Source organism: Leucoraja erinacea, chromosome 28 (assembly GCF_028641065.1).
Source record: "Leucoraja erinacea ecotype New England chromosome 28, Leri_hhj_1, whole genome shotgun sequence".
Lineage (NCBI taxonomy): Eukaryota > Metazoa > Chordata > Chondrichthyes > Rajiformes > Rajidae > Leucoraja > Leucoraja erinaceus.
In genome coordinates this window covers 22,797,544-22,812,519 of record NC_073404.1, presented here as the reverse complement: position 1 = coordinate 22,812,519, position 14,976 = coordinate 22,797,544, and the positions used below count along the sequence as shown (strand labels likewise).

Sequence of the window (14,976 nt, the reverse complement as noted above, 5' to 3'; positions counted from 1 at the left end):
GGTACATTAGGACAGGTTTAGAGGGATATGGGTCAAACGCAGAGAGGTGGGACGAGTGCAGATGGAACATGTTGGTCAGTGTGGGCAAGTTGGGCTGAAGAGCCTTTTTACACGCTATATAACGATTGATACTAGGACTATTGATACACGTCCCTGCACCTCATTCACAAAGTGCTGGAGTAACTCAGTGGGTCAGGCAACATCTCTGGAGGACATGTAAACGCAACAATTCGGGTCGGGACCCTCCTACTCCGGATAATTCCAGCATCTGCAGTTCCTCGAGTCAACTTTTGCTCCCTTGATCACCTCCATTGCAAGTGTTGGTAAACATTTCAGCAAACCAAACTTTCAGAGATAAACTGGATTCTACCCGAACAGCTAGAAAATGAAAATTATCCCAAGCAAATTCAGATAACCTGAGATGCCTACAAACAAGTCGGAGCACTCAATTTGTTGATAATTAATGTGGGAATGGGCAAATAACCGATTCATGTGCTGATGGACTGTGTGATTACATCAGGTCAATGCTTGCAGGGACCTTAATTCAACTGGAAATAGCGGAACCTATGATTACACACTACACATTTAATAAGTAATGTCCAAACAACGGGACTTCTTTAAACTAGCTTCCTTTGTCCGTTTTTTGTTACTTCCTTATTCCTCTATGACAGGGATACATAACCAAAACAGGACAGGCAAAGATTCAAACCTGTAGGAAATATCTTTAGAACTGATTAATAGAACTGATAAGAGATTAATTTTCTAAATTATTGGGAATGGGCATTGACTCATACAACTATAACATGGAAGGATTAAAAGTATGAAAATATGGAAGAAATAATCTGAGGTGAAAATATAGGCTTGTCCCAAATTTCTGCATTGGTGTTCCATTATAACAGCCGCAACGATATTTGAAAATTGGCAAAATAAGAATACAGTATATGCCACTCAATACAGAGATAAATTCTTGTGAATTACAAGTAAACATGGGAGCATACTTAGGCAAGCGACAGCAAAGATAAAATCCAAGAGTGATCATACACCAACACAGAAAAGATGGAAAATACTCAGCAGAACAGTCAGCATCTGTGGAGAGAGACACAAAGTTAATGATTCATCCGATGATCTTCCTTCAAAACTGGAAATGGGTTTTGGGTTGGAAAGAAGTGGGGGACTGGAAGGACTGTAACAAAAGGGACATGAGTGAAGCAGAGGAGAGAAAACAAAGTAAACAATGCTGCGAAGGTGAGATTCAGAACATAATGGTTGCTAGAAATCGAAAATAAAAGGACAACACTGGATATATTGAACGTCAAGGAAAATCTAATTGCTGCGTATTACCAGCATTTTCTATCATTTCAGATTTCCAGCAACTGCCATGCTCTGCATCACCTGGAAGAATTGTTTGGTTCCCTCAATATTAGAAAGTCAAGAGGTCAAAGAGTAGGTGTTACATGTTCTGCAGTTGCACGGGGCAATGCCACGAGAAGAGAAAAACAGAGTTCATGATACTTGTGGATGACCTTGCCTTAAACAGGCCTATACTGATTGACACAGGTAAGGATGGCTACCTTAAATTGATTAATTCAGTCCTGAGGGGTGCAATATGCTTAGGAGGAGGATGAGATGCTGTTTGTTGTGCTTACTTTGCACGTTACTTAAACAGTATGAGGTCAAAACCAGAGGTCAGAGTGAGAGTGGATTAGCAAATTAAAGTGGCAGACAACTGAAAGCTCAGGGTCACCTTTGCAAGCTAAACAGAGATGTTCTGCAAAGCATTCAACCAAATCGACATTTGGCTTCTCCATGTAGAAAAGTCCATATCAGAAGCATCCAATGTAATAGAGGGAATGGATCAACTGGGCTAATATTCACTGGAATTTAGGATGAGAGAGGATCTTATGGAAACATATAAAATTCTTAAGATATTGGAAAGGCTAGATATAGGAAAAATGTTCCCAATGTTGGGGGAGTCCAGAACCAGGGGTCACAGCTTAAGAACAAGGGGTAGGCCATTTAGGACTGAGATGAGAAAAACCTTTTTCACCCAGAGGGTTGTGAATCTGTGGAATTCTCTGCCAAAGAAGGCAGTGGAGGCCAATTCACTGGATGTTTTCAAGAGCGAGTTGGATATAGATCTTAGGTTTAACGGAATCAAGGGATATGGAGAAAAAGCAGGAACGGGGTACTGATTTTGGGTGATCAGCCATGATCATATTGAATGGTGGAGCTGGCTCAAAGGGCCTACACCTGCACCTGCACTACTTTCCATGTTTCTATGTTCTATGGATCCACAATTTACAAAACAGTTGACTTCCTAAAAACATTTTGTGAATCAAAATGTTGTAAATTGAAAAGGCAGAGGGAATAACATTTTGAGTACCTTAGTAGTGTATTATTATGGATGGGGAGTAACGTACTTGGAGTATTTGTCTTTGTAAATACCCCAAAGAGTCATTGACATTATGGCAAAAATCTATAAATATCTGTACACAAAACTGGAAGAAGTGCAACTGAATTGCTGCTTTACTTGGAAGTGCTACAGAGGCTGATGCATGTGTCTCAAAGAACTAGACTAACAGGAAAATTACCATTTTTAAGATTAATGAGGCATTCAGATTAATCAGTGAAAATGATTAATGAAATAATGCCCAACGATTATACTATAAATAAATGATTATTAATAATTGATTATTAATAATCAAAGAAATATGGACAGACAATCAAAAGGCATGTTGCAGACAAATGTCAGGATGTAGATATCCACAGAATGACAAGAGTTGTACTGCCAAAACACATAGAATACTTCAATAAATACCAGGGTATGTCATGAAATTCATAGGTTTTAATAATAGCTAAAATACACCAAATGAGCTCCTTCATCTTTAATCATCTGTGAAACTGACTAAAAGTTAAAAATCATCCACAGGTCTGGGTTTAATAAAGTTATACTATTGTCCATTAACCTATTAAATCAATGAAGAAATAATAAAAAAAATACTGCCTTGTAAGATTTACACTTAATAACTTGCTCATTTTCAGCAAGCCTGCTGATAAAATATGCGTTAATGAGGCAAAGTGCTTTTTCAATGTTGAGCACGTTCTCAATATTTGTGTAGGGCATAATCCTTAACTGAATATCTTAGCACGATCTTTATATGGATATTAAAAGCTCTGTATTTTCTTCTAATAAGAGAACACTTTTGCATATCCATTTACAATCAAACAAATGACTAATGTTTCAACGAGTCTTGTGGGATTTTAAACTTTTTTTATGGTGCAATACACAAGACATAATACGGATATTAAATGTATACTTCTCAACTGTATTTACTCAGGAGGAATGGAGCAAAGAAAATGAGGGAAATGAGTGGTGATTGATGAGTTTGGATTACAAAAGAGGAAGTGCTAATAGTCTTAAAGAATATTAAATTGGATAAAATCCCAGGGCCAGATTATCCTTGGGAAATTAGGGAAGAACTTGTGAGGGCCACAGCAGATAATTGCCTCATCTATAGCAACAAGAGAGGTACCAGAAGACTGGAGGTTGGCTAACATTGCACCTTTATTTAAGCAGGGCTGCAGGGACAAGCCAGGGAACTACAGCCGATGAGCCTAACATCAGCGGTGGGTAAGAGACTGGAGGGGATTCTGAGGGACATGATCTAGCAGCACTTGGATAAGTTAGAATTGGTTAGGGTTAGTCAGCATGGTTTTGTGCACGAGTTATCATGTCTCACAATTCTGATGAGATTTTTGAAGAGGTCATCAAGATGATTTACAATGGGCACGGCAGTGAAAGTTATCTATATGGACTTTAGAAATGTTTTGCATGCAAGGTTAATCCAGGTTAGTTAACATCGGATCCAGGATGAACGCCAACTGGATTCAAAACGTACTTATTGGAAGGGGTTACAGGGTATTTGAGGACTGTTTTATTGATTGGAGGCCTGTGATCAGTGCTATGCTGCAAGAATCCGTACTGGCTCCACTGTTATTTGCCATCTATATCAATGATTTGGATGACAATGTAGTTAATTTGTAGGGATAAGTACATTTGTATATGACACCACAATTGGTGGTATAGTGGGCGGAAAGGAGGGCCTCCATAAGTTTCCAAACGGTTCTGGATCGGTCAGGAAGGTTGGCCAAGGAATGGCAAATGGAATTTAACCCTGTCAATTGTGGGATGATGCAATTTAGTGTGTCATGCTAGAGCAAGACTCGCATAGCAAGTCTACATAGATTGGGGGCGACAGTGGCACGGTGGCAGAGCTGCTTCCTTACAGCGCCAGAGATCCAGGTTTGATCCTGACTATGGATGCTGTCTGTACAAAGTTTGTACATTCGCCCTGTGACCCCATGGGTTTTCTCTGGGTGCTCTGGTATTCACCCACATTCCGAAGACGTGCTGGTTTGTAGGTTAATTGGCTTTTGTAAATTGTTCCTAGTCAGTAGGATAGAACTAGTGTTGGTAGGCTCAGATTCAGTGGGTTGGAGGGCTAGTGTTGGTATGCTCAGATTCTCTAAACTAAATTAAACTGTTAGGACCCTGGAGAGTATTATAGAGCATAGAGACCTTGGGTAGAAGTACACAGTTCCCTGAAAAATGCAACACGGAGGGACACGTCATGGAAAAGGTGTTTGGCACATTTGCTTTCACTGGTAATGGGTATTGAGTACAGGAGTTGGAACTGCATCCTACCCATGAGACCACACTTGGAGTAATGTGTTTAGATCTGGTTGTTCTGTTATAGGAAGGATGTCATTAAGCTGGATAGATTCAGGATATTACCAAGACCTGATAGCTTGATTTATAAGGAAACTCTTGATAGTCTGTGATGTGACAATAATATGTATAAATTCATGAGACATGGTCATATTCTTTTACTCAAGGTAAAAAAGGCCTGGCACGCAATTTTTGTTTTTACATAGATGGTGGTGCATATATGGAATGACCTACCGATGGCAGCTCGACGGGTAGGTATAATTAATGGTGGTGATTAAAAGACATTTAGACTCATACATGAATAGGTGATCTTTAGAGGGATATTGGCCAAACGCTAATAATAATAATAATAATAATAATAATCTTTATTTATATAGCACTTTTCAACAAAACCAGTATTTGAACCAAAGTGCTTTACAGAGATTGATTAAATTAATTGAACAGATCAAATGTCAATATATCCATACAAAACAAAAAAGAGAAAAAAGAAAAAAGACACAGAACAGTACACTATAGAAATCAACATGAAACGTCCCCCCACAGCAGAATTCACTGTGAGGGAAGGCACTAAAAATATCCAGTTCTCCCCCTCATAGTCCACCCGAGGTCGGGGTCTATATGTGGCCTCCTCAGCCAACTCGATGTTCTCAGGCCCTCTGCCGCGAAGCTGGATCATCGGCGTCGGGTGAACATTCTTCAGCGGCCTGGACTGAAGCGGCCGCTTCCTCCCTGAAGACTGCAATGTCCAAAGTTCTCAGGCCGCGCTGGCCGGACCTCTGACACTGGCGAACTCGGACACCAGGCCCCGCGGTGTTGAAATCCAGTGCCGCCCGCCCGCGGCTGGACGCTCTGCAGCCGCAGCTCAGCGATGTTGCAGTCGGCGTTCCCAGTGCCCCGGAGCTTACCCGAAGGCGATCCGGTAAGCCATCGCCCGCTCCGTGTTGGTGTTGGTGTCCCAGCATCTGCACCGCCGGCGAAGCTGTAATCCCGGCAGGAAATCGTCGCTCCAGCGCTGCTCCAGCTCGATGGTAGGCCGCACAGAGAGGACGAAGAAGCGGTTCGGAAGAAAACCGCATCTCCGACCAGGTAGGACTGGGATTAAAACAGTTTCCCCCTTCCCCCCCCCCCACCCACCACATAAAAGAAGACTTCCAATTAAAAGTTCCCACGGACAGGACTAAAAATAAAAATAAAAAAGGGAGAAAGGACGGACTGCAGGAGGAGCAGCCATACACAACGGCGCATCACCCCCGCAGTCCGCCATCTAGTAAAACTAGCTCAGTTATAAAACCTGGTTGGCATGGAAGAGTTGAGCTGAAAGGCCCATTTCTGTGCTGCATGATTCTATGATTGTATGACTAGAAGATTTCTAGGCAATGCCCACATTATGAGAGTGTTGCATTCTTAGAAACCAGCTCATATCTATAATATTCACCATAATGCAAAGCTGTATGCGTCAAGAATTTCAAGAATTTTGGCCGTTATTTTGCATTAAGAACATATTTGTTGAAGAAGGGACATGCAAATATGTGCAAGAGGGAAAACGAGTGAGGGATGGAAGCAAAACGACAGAAAAGGCAAATAGAAGGTAGACAGGACCAACCACAAATACTACGGTAAATGTTTTTTGTACAGAATGCATTTTCTATGGATGATTTAACAAAACTATAAGCTATTTGTGTGGAAAAACAAAATATCAATCTATGGCCAACCAGAGGTAACTTCTTACTGAATCATACCTTGCTTTGTGAGTGCCTTCCTAAGTGCTGGTGTAATCATTTCTCTTGGTTCTTCCATTACTTTCTTCCGTAGGGCACGCTTGGACAATTTGAGCTTTGCGGTTTCTTTGTTCACTTCCTCCTTCTGTAAGAACATAGAAAGCAGAATTAAGAAATATCACAGGTTACAAAATAAATCTTCCACCATGCAACACGATACAAAAGACAATGGGCATTTTGGGAATTGAAAACAGGAGTACATCTATCTTCTTAAGTACATGCAACATGTATCTTATGAAGTATGTAGAATAAAATCCTTAGCCTTATTGATTTCCATCAGCATCAATGTCTGGCCACAAGCAATTGTTTTGTCTTTTCAATTACTGTTTTGTTGGGTTAATTCCCATAAGTTAAATTCCCCCTTAAAAAATGACATTCAAAGTTGCTATTGTGCCCGACAGCATAATTTCAGCATTGGACTTCAGTCCAAATTCAATCTAGATATTATCCATGATAATCCAGAAAGTCTGGCAGAAAGGATAACAATAAACCACTGCTCATAACCATGGAATAAATACACAGATTTAAGATATTAGATATTACAGAAGAATCACCAGTACGATGCAAAAATAAAACACTCAAAACTATTGGTTTAATAGAACTGACAAAATTATGTTCTAGCTACTCCAGAAAACCAGGCACACTTGCACGGGCTCATATTTTAGACTATTGAGCTTTTTTGAGATAACCCTTTAGTGAAAATGATAATCAAAGTTTCCAAAATATCTGTTATAATGAAAAATGTAATTTATATTGCAAACACTAGAAATACATAGTTCAATTACCGGGGAGATAGAAATGTGGTGAAATATGTTTGGAGGGTGTATTTTGAGCTACTGAATTGATTCATTCTCTTTTATTGGGAATATGCCTTTCTAACTGCTTATCCATACATTGCTATCTTAGTGACTGATCCGTAGATTCAGTGGCATATCCTAGATATCTACCTTCCTTTTGAGTAAGCTGATCCCAGTCTTGACTCTGATTTATTCCTTGAATCAGGCTGTAATTGTAAAACTAAGATCACAATAGTGCAAAGGAATTTGATATGATGCTTGGAGGAAATAATCAGTGTATGCTAAACATTTAATTCATTGATAGTCAGGATCCTCTAACTTCAGTCAATAAAGTCAGTGGATTGCTGGAGACAGGAAAGGTGCAGCTGAGCTGATAAAAGAAAGGTGGCCAGGGGATGGAATGTTAATTTTATTCAAATATTAATGGAAGAGTATAGATCAATAATATTTTAAAATAAATGGATTTTCCTCAAAAGTTGGAGAACAATCTACCTGAGACATCTTTCTGTCACTGTTACTTTTCTTTCTTCCCATTATGTCTTTTATTTTTGCTTCCTTATATCTGACCTTTGTTTAGTCACCCTCATCTTTAATTCATTCTCTACCCTTTCTTGTTAATAGCAGGTGCATTTGCTGATGCAATCTTGTGATAAATTAGTCTGGGTTACTGATGGCTTTGGTTTGAGAGTCAGGATGGGTGCAAGATTTAGCTTGTGGCATTGACAGTTTTGATTTACAGGTGTTGGATCACATGCCAACAAGTAAAATCAAAGTGACTGCACTCTATTCCACTTACCAGATATTTATTACCTCAGCTCCCTCACCATTCCTAAACATCTTCAGTTCCTTTAATCCTTTTTAGTAACCAAACCCATATATTTTCCCTCTTTTGCCTCATCCCTTCAGTTTCTATGCAAGCCTCATGCTTCCCTCCTCATCTTCTATAATATTACAAAAACTCTCATCTTGTCCTCTTCCGGTTTGCTTTTTTTTTTAAAATTTGCGCAAAAATGGTACGCTATATATCGAGGATCTTTTCACCATCTTACTCACAGAAATATTTCAAATGTCATTAGAAATGGGAATAGTCCCCGAGGATTGGCGTACTGCGCATGTTGTTCCATTGTTTAAAAAGGGTTCTAAGAGTAAACCTAACAATTATAGGCCTGTTAGTTTGACTTCAGTGGTGGGCAAATTAATGGAAAAGATACTTAGAGATAATATATATAAGCATCTGGATAAACAGGGTCTGATTAGGAACAGTCAGCATGGATTTGTGCCTGGAAGGTCATGTTTGACTAATCTTCGTGAATTTTTTGAAGAGGTTACTAGGGGAATTGACGAGGGTAAAGCAGTGGATGTTATCTATATGGACTTTAGTAAGGCCTTTGACAAGGTTCCTCATGGAAGGTTGGTTAAGAAGGTTCAACTGTTGGGTATAAATGCAGGAGTAGCAAGATGGATTCAACAGTGGCTGAATGGGAGAAGCCACCTAGAATGGTGGATGGTTGTTTGTCGGGTTGGAGGCAGGTGACTAGTGGGGTGCCTCAGGGATCGGTGTTGGGTCCTTTGTTGTTTGTCATGTACATCAATGATCTGGATGAAGGTGTGGTAAATTGGATTAGTAAGTATGCAGATGATACCAAGATAGGGGGTGTTGTGGATAATGAAGAGGATTTCCAAAGTCTACAGAGTGATTTAGGCCATTTGGAAGAATGGGCTGAAAGATGGCAGATGGAGTTTAATGCTGATAAATGTGAGGTGCTATACCTTGGCAGGACAAATCAAAATAGGACGTACATGGTAAATGGTAGGGAATTGTAGAATACAGATGAACAGAGGGATCTGGGAATAACCGTGCATAATTCCTTGAAGGAGGATCTCATATAGATAGGGTGGTAAAGAAAGCTTTTGGTATGCTAGCCTTTATAAATCAGAGCATTGAGTATAGAAGCTTGGATTTAATGTTAAAATTGTACAAGGCGTTGGTGAGACCAAATCTGGAGTATGGTGTACAATTTTGGTCGCCCAATTATAGGAAGGATGTCAACAAAATAGAGAGAGTACAGAGGAGATTTACTAGAATGTTGCCTGGGTTTCGACAACTAAGTTACAGAGAAAGGTTGAATAAGTTAGGTCTTTATTCTCTGGAGCGCAGAAGGTTAAGGGGGGACTTGATAGAGGTCTTTAAAATGATGAGAGGAATAGACAGAGTTGATGTGGATCAGCTTTTCCCTTTGAGAATAGGGAAGATTCAAACAAGAGGACATGACTTCAGAATTAAGGGACAGACGTTTAGGGGTAACATGAGCGGGAACTTCTTTACTCAGAGAGTGGTAGCGGTGTGGAATGAGCTTCCAGTGGAAGTGGTGGAGGCAGGTTCGTTGGTATAATTTAAAAATAAATTGGATAGGCATATGGATGAGAAGGGAATGGAGGGTTATGGTATGAGTGCAGGCAGGTGGGACTAAGGGAAAAAAGATGTTCGGCATGGACTTGTAGGGCCGAGATGGCCTGTTTCCGTGCTGTAATTGTTATATGGTTATATGGTAATGTTAGTTTATAATGCTCAGATATCCCCTGTATGAAAATGTTAAACATCATTAATACATTTTGTAGCCAATAAGCATCAGTGAAGGAATCAAAAGGTCGGGAAGAATATACGGATATTGAATATGCATTTTTAAATTATAAAAGTGTAAACAGATGGTTTTTCAGCCGAATTCTGAAAGCAACAGCTTGTGTCCTGGTACATTTCCTCTGGAGGAATACACATATTACACAGGCTGGGATGAAGGTGTAGAACTGGTGTGAATACCTTCAGATATTTGATTTAGTGTAGCTGGCACCATCAGCCATACTGAGCAGTTGTCTAAACAGGACGTGCCAAGAATATGTGAGTTAGGACATTATAAAACACATTTGGACCACACTCGGAGTATGTGTGCAGTTCTGGTTGCCATGCGTACAGGAAGGATGTGATTGCACTGGGGAGAGTGCAGAGGAGATTCACCACGATATTCAAACAATCTGCATCGACATGTCGAGATCTTCCAGCATGTTGCCTGGTGCTCCAGATTCTAACATACGCAATGTCATGTCACCAGCATGTTGGTTGGATTGGAGGATTTTAGTTATGGGGTGAGATTGATTAGGCTGGTCTTATATTCCCTGGAGTGAAGAGGGTTGAGGGGTGACTTGATAGAAGTATGTAAGATTGTGAGAGGCATAGATAGGTTAATCAAAATCTTTTTCCCATTATAAGAGTACGAAAAACATGAAAGCATAGATTTAAAGTGAGAAGGAGTCTTAAAGGGGATCCGCAGAGTAATTGTTTTTTCTCTCTCTCACACACAGGCATGTGCGCACACACGCACGCACACAGTTGTTGACATCTGGAACACAATGCCAGAAGAGGTAGTATAATAAGATATAATTACTATGTTTAAAGGGGCATGTGAAAAACACTTAACTAAGCAAGACATGGACGGATACAGATCTAATGCTGGCAATTGGAATATGTGCAGATGGGCATAATGTTCAGAATGGACATATTGGGACAAAGGGCCAGGTTCTGTACTGTACAACACCATGACTCTAAAGCCAAAGATGAGCAACAGCCGCTGCTGCATGACTTAATCTGGGAGGACTTGGGTGGGGTACCTGTTTCTTGAGTGATATTTAGAAAAGTGATGGATATGGAACCTTTACCAACCCAAGTTTGTTTGTGCACAAAAAGGTAAAAGTCAGGCAGTTAACCAAGAATTCTTCAAGATGGATCTTTCATGCTCGCATTGGGTTTACACCTTGACTCACTTAAGAATACCAGGGAATAGCAGGGTTTGATTAAACGATCCACTGAACAGAAATCATCACATCTACTTAGAGCAGTATTTCTGTTTTGTATTTTCGTGATAGCTTTGTAATTGCTGTTTCTGTAGGTGTCAACATAACCTCTCCTTTCCTTGATTCAATGGGTAACATGCAATTTTTGGAAAATAATAAAATCCTATATCCCAATCTTGCAAGAATCCAATGTCCATTTTGCTTGCCCTCTAACCATTTTGTTACAGCAGCCTCTATCCAAGATGAAAGATGTCCTCCTCCACCCCTCCTTCCCAACCAGCCTAAACTTGACACACATTGCAAACAGTGTCGTGCTACTGAAGTTGTCAAGATATTTGTGCTGGAAAGCTATAGTGTAAGGCTCAGTTTCCAGAGGCCAAAGCCATTGCAGGAAGCAGTAAATGGCCCAGAGTTATACACTCAAAGCCATAGCAGTGAAAATATAAATATTGGGCAGAGAAAGAAATTAGGTCTTACAAATGCAACTCAAGCAAATAGCAAAAAAACACAAAGGAAATACAAATTTGTAAAGATTACAGGTTTGATTTCTTCCTAAATTCATACTTCTAAAATTTGTTGAGGGACACAAATCTGAGCAGTAGTGCCGCCTAGTGCCAGGGAAAACCAAGAAAGGACATAGAGCAACAGAACCACCTAGTGTCTGATACGGGTACTGAGTTAACATCCCTCACATTATGAAGGGGTGGAGTTCCTTGAAAAACGTCCATATCACAATTTTCTGTAAGATGACGCCCTTTTCCCCACTGAAATCCTATGTTATAAGTGGAGATACATTCCTACAGGATGCTTTTCTCTCATATATAGCTATTTTATCAATGACGAGTGGCTCGCTGCCATTATTTAATGTTGATTTAAATCCTCTTTGATACTTTTTGCCACTTGAGAAGTTACAGTAGCTAATTAACCTACAAGCACAGTGAAAGGCTTGGATAGAGTGGATGTGGAGAAGATGATTTCCACGAAGTGGGAGAGTCTAGAACTCGAGGTCATAGCCTCAGAATTAAGGAACATTCCTTTAGGAAGGAGATGAGAAGGAATTTCTTTAGTCAGAGGGTGGTCAATCTGTGGAATTCTTTGCAACAGAAGGTTGTGGAGGCCAAGTCAATGGATATTTTTAAGGCAGGGATGGATAGATTTTTGATTAGTACGGGTGCCAAGGGTTATGGAGAAAAAGCAGGAGAATGGGGATAGGAGGGAGACATAGATCAGCCATGAATGAATGGCGGAGTAGAGTTAATGGGCCGAATGGCCTAATTCTGTTCCTATCACATGACCACAGCTTTGGGATGTAGGAGAACAATGGAGCTGAAGGAAACCCACCCAATCACAAGCGGTACACATGAGCTCCAGATCAAACCCAGATCCCTGGAGCTCTGAGGCAGTAGCGCTAACTGTTGCACTATCTTGCTGCCCTTTGAATATATTGTGCACTGTAATTAGCAAGATTGGGTTTGACCTGCTTCTTGTTAACAGGAGACACCTGGGCAATTTTCCACGTTGCTGCGTAGATTCCAGGGTCCTGGAACAGCTTGGATGGCTAGAACCACAGCTACCTCTGTAGAACAAGGCTTTACCATTATAGTTGGAATATTATCAGACCCCAATGCTCTTTATCCAGGGCTCTCAGCCATTTCTTAAGGACTGGCCTTTGAGATGGAAGGGATCTTAGGAAGAAGCTGAGTTGGCACCTGGCTGAACATAATTATGGATGCTTCTGCCTTGTCTTTATCACCTATATGCTGGGCCCCCCAACATTAAGGATGTGGATGCCCTTTGAACTACATCCAAGAACTTTTTTCTCCCATCAGTTTAATTTTTATTTTAGGAACTTCATGTTTAATATTGGATTTTTGGAAGGACATGGGGAGAATAAACATGTTAAAACAGAAAATATTCCTTCAAACAAACATCCATAACTTTTGAGATCACTGAACAAATCATGCATTTTTCAGACCAATACTGGTATGTTTACAGTTCCTTTCAAAATAGGCGGAAACACAGATTTCTGTCGATTTTTAAAGGTCCTTTTTATTCAAAAAATTAATTGAAGCAAAATAAACAAATCACCTTAGGGACTAATTAATTTAGGCAAAAGAAATCAAACAGTATGTCCATTAAATAATGTCAGTTTACGATAACTAATTATATGAACAGACAGATGTGTGTTTTTATCTATTAAATTAATTATTTTCATTAGATTCGACAAAGTGTCTGGTTATTCCAGACAAGTTAAATGGGGCTAGGTACTGTAGCTAATACAGGTGCACAACCTTTTATCCGAAGATCCAAATAACGAAAACCTCCGAATAGCGACATTTTTTCAGTCCTTGAAGAAAGGTCCTTGAAAACGTTCACCGAGGGCGGCCCGCAGAGGTGACAGCAGAACCTCCGGTCGGTCCTCGAAGAAAGGGGAACTAAATCCCCATTCATAAAAGAGAAGGTGAGGGTATATTGCACGGGAGGGTTAATAATTGACAATCTGCTGCTGCCTGCCCGCTGAGTTAAAAAGTTCCCACGATAGACTCACGATACACAGTGTATCGTGAGTCTTGCGTGGGAACTTTTTAAATCAGCGGGCAGCAGCAAATTGTCGCTCCCTTCAGTTTCACCCCACCTACACCCCTCTGCTTCCCGGCCATGTGTGTGACCCCTTCCCTCCCCTCTCCAGCTCCCCGCGCATTGCACTGGCGCGGGGGCTTTGCACTGTCTTCACGTTGGAGCCAGTGCCAGTCACCGGAGACGTCAGGACCAACGGGACACCGACCCCCAGGCCCACTGCAAGCACGGAGAACCCAGAGACCCACAGCCAGCAGCAGCCCAGCCCCGTTCCAATTCCAGAGGAACACGCTCTCCGCTGTCCCCGTAGGGACAGAAGCTGATGGCTCGGGCTGTGACGTCTCCAGCCACCCCCCTGTACAGGAGCTGAGACTGGGAACTGTGGGGTTGTTTGCAGTTGCAGAGGGAGGGGGCAAGGGCGGTAAAGTTCCCAGTCTCAGCTCCATTCCAGGGGGGTGACCGGAGACGTCAGGACCAACGGGACACCGACTGCAAGCACGGAGATCCCATAGACTCACAGCCAGCAGCAACTCTAGCCCAGCCCCGCACCAACTCCAGAGGAACCCGGGTTGCGGATGAGGGGGCGCAGCTCGGGCTGTGGGCGAACTGCCACTTGTCGCTGTAGCGGCGCATCGGGGAGCGGATTCCTGTTGGTCCTGACGTCTCCGGCCGTCCCCCTGGGCAGGAGCTGAGAGACATCAGGACCACCAGAAGCCGCTCCCCGATGCGCCGCTACAGCGACAAGTGGCAGTTCGCCCACAGCCCGAGCTGCGCCCCCTCATCCGCAACCCGGGTTCCTCTGGAGTTGGAGCGGGGCTGGGCTAGAGTTGCTGCTGGCTGTGAGTCTCTGGGATCTCCGTGCTTGCAGTCGGTGTCCCGTTGGTCCTGACGTCTCCGGTTACCCCCCTGGAATGGAGCTGAGACTGGGAACTGTACCGCCTTTGCCCCCTCCCTCTGCAACTGCAAACAACCGACCCCCGACCCCCAGGCCCACTGCAAGCACGGAGATCCCAGAGACTCACAGCCAGCAACAACTCTAGCCCAGCCCCGCACCAACTCCAGAGGAACCCGGGTTGCGGATGAGGGGGCGCAGCTCGGGCTGTGGGCGAACTGCCACTTGTCGCCGTAGCGGCCCATCGGGGAGCGGATTCCTCTGGAGTTGGAGGGACAGGGAGACACAGCGGCTTTTGAGATTGGTGGGCAATCACTTCCAAAGTTCTGCCCACACAGTCAGTACACCTCTCCTACA

At 42.1% G+C, this 14,976-nt stretch overlaps 1 protein-coding gene across 2 annotated transcripts in view; it reads right to left on the bottom strand.

Moving 5' to 3' along the window:
- The window catches only part of tyw1 (tRNA-yW synthesizing protein 1 homolog (S. cerevisiae)), a 117,036-nt gene that overhangs the window by 89,327 nt on the left and 12,733 nt on the right, over nt 1–14,976 (bottom strand). For both annotated transcript variants that reach the window (XM_055658046.1, XM_055658045.1), the window contains exon 8: nt 6,469–6,592. In XM_055658046.1, the coding sequence (XP_055514021.1) occupies nt 6,469–6,592 (124 nt within the window). The remainder of the gene's footprint in view (nt 1–6,468; nt 6,593–14,976) is intronic.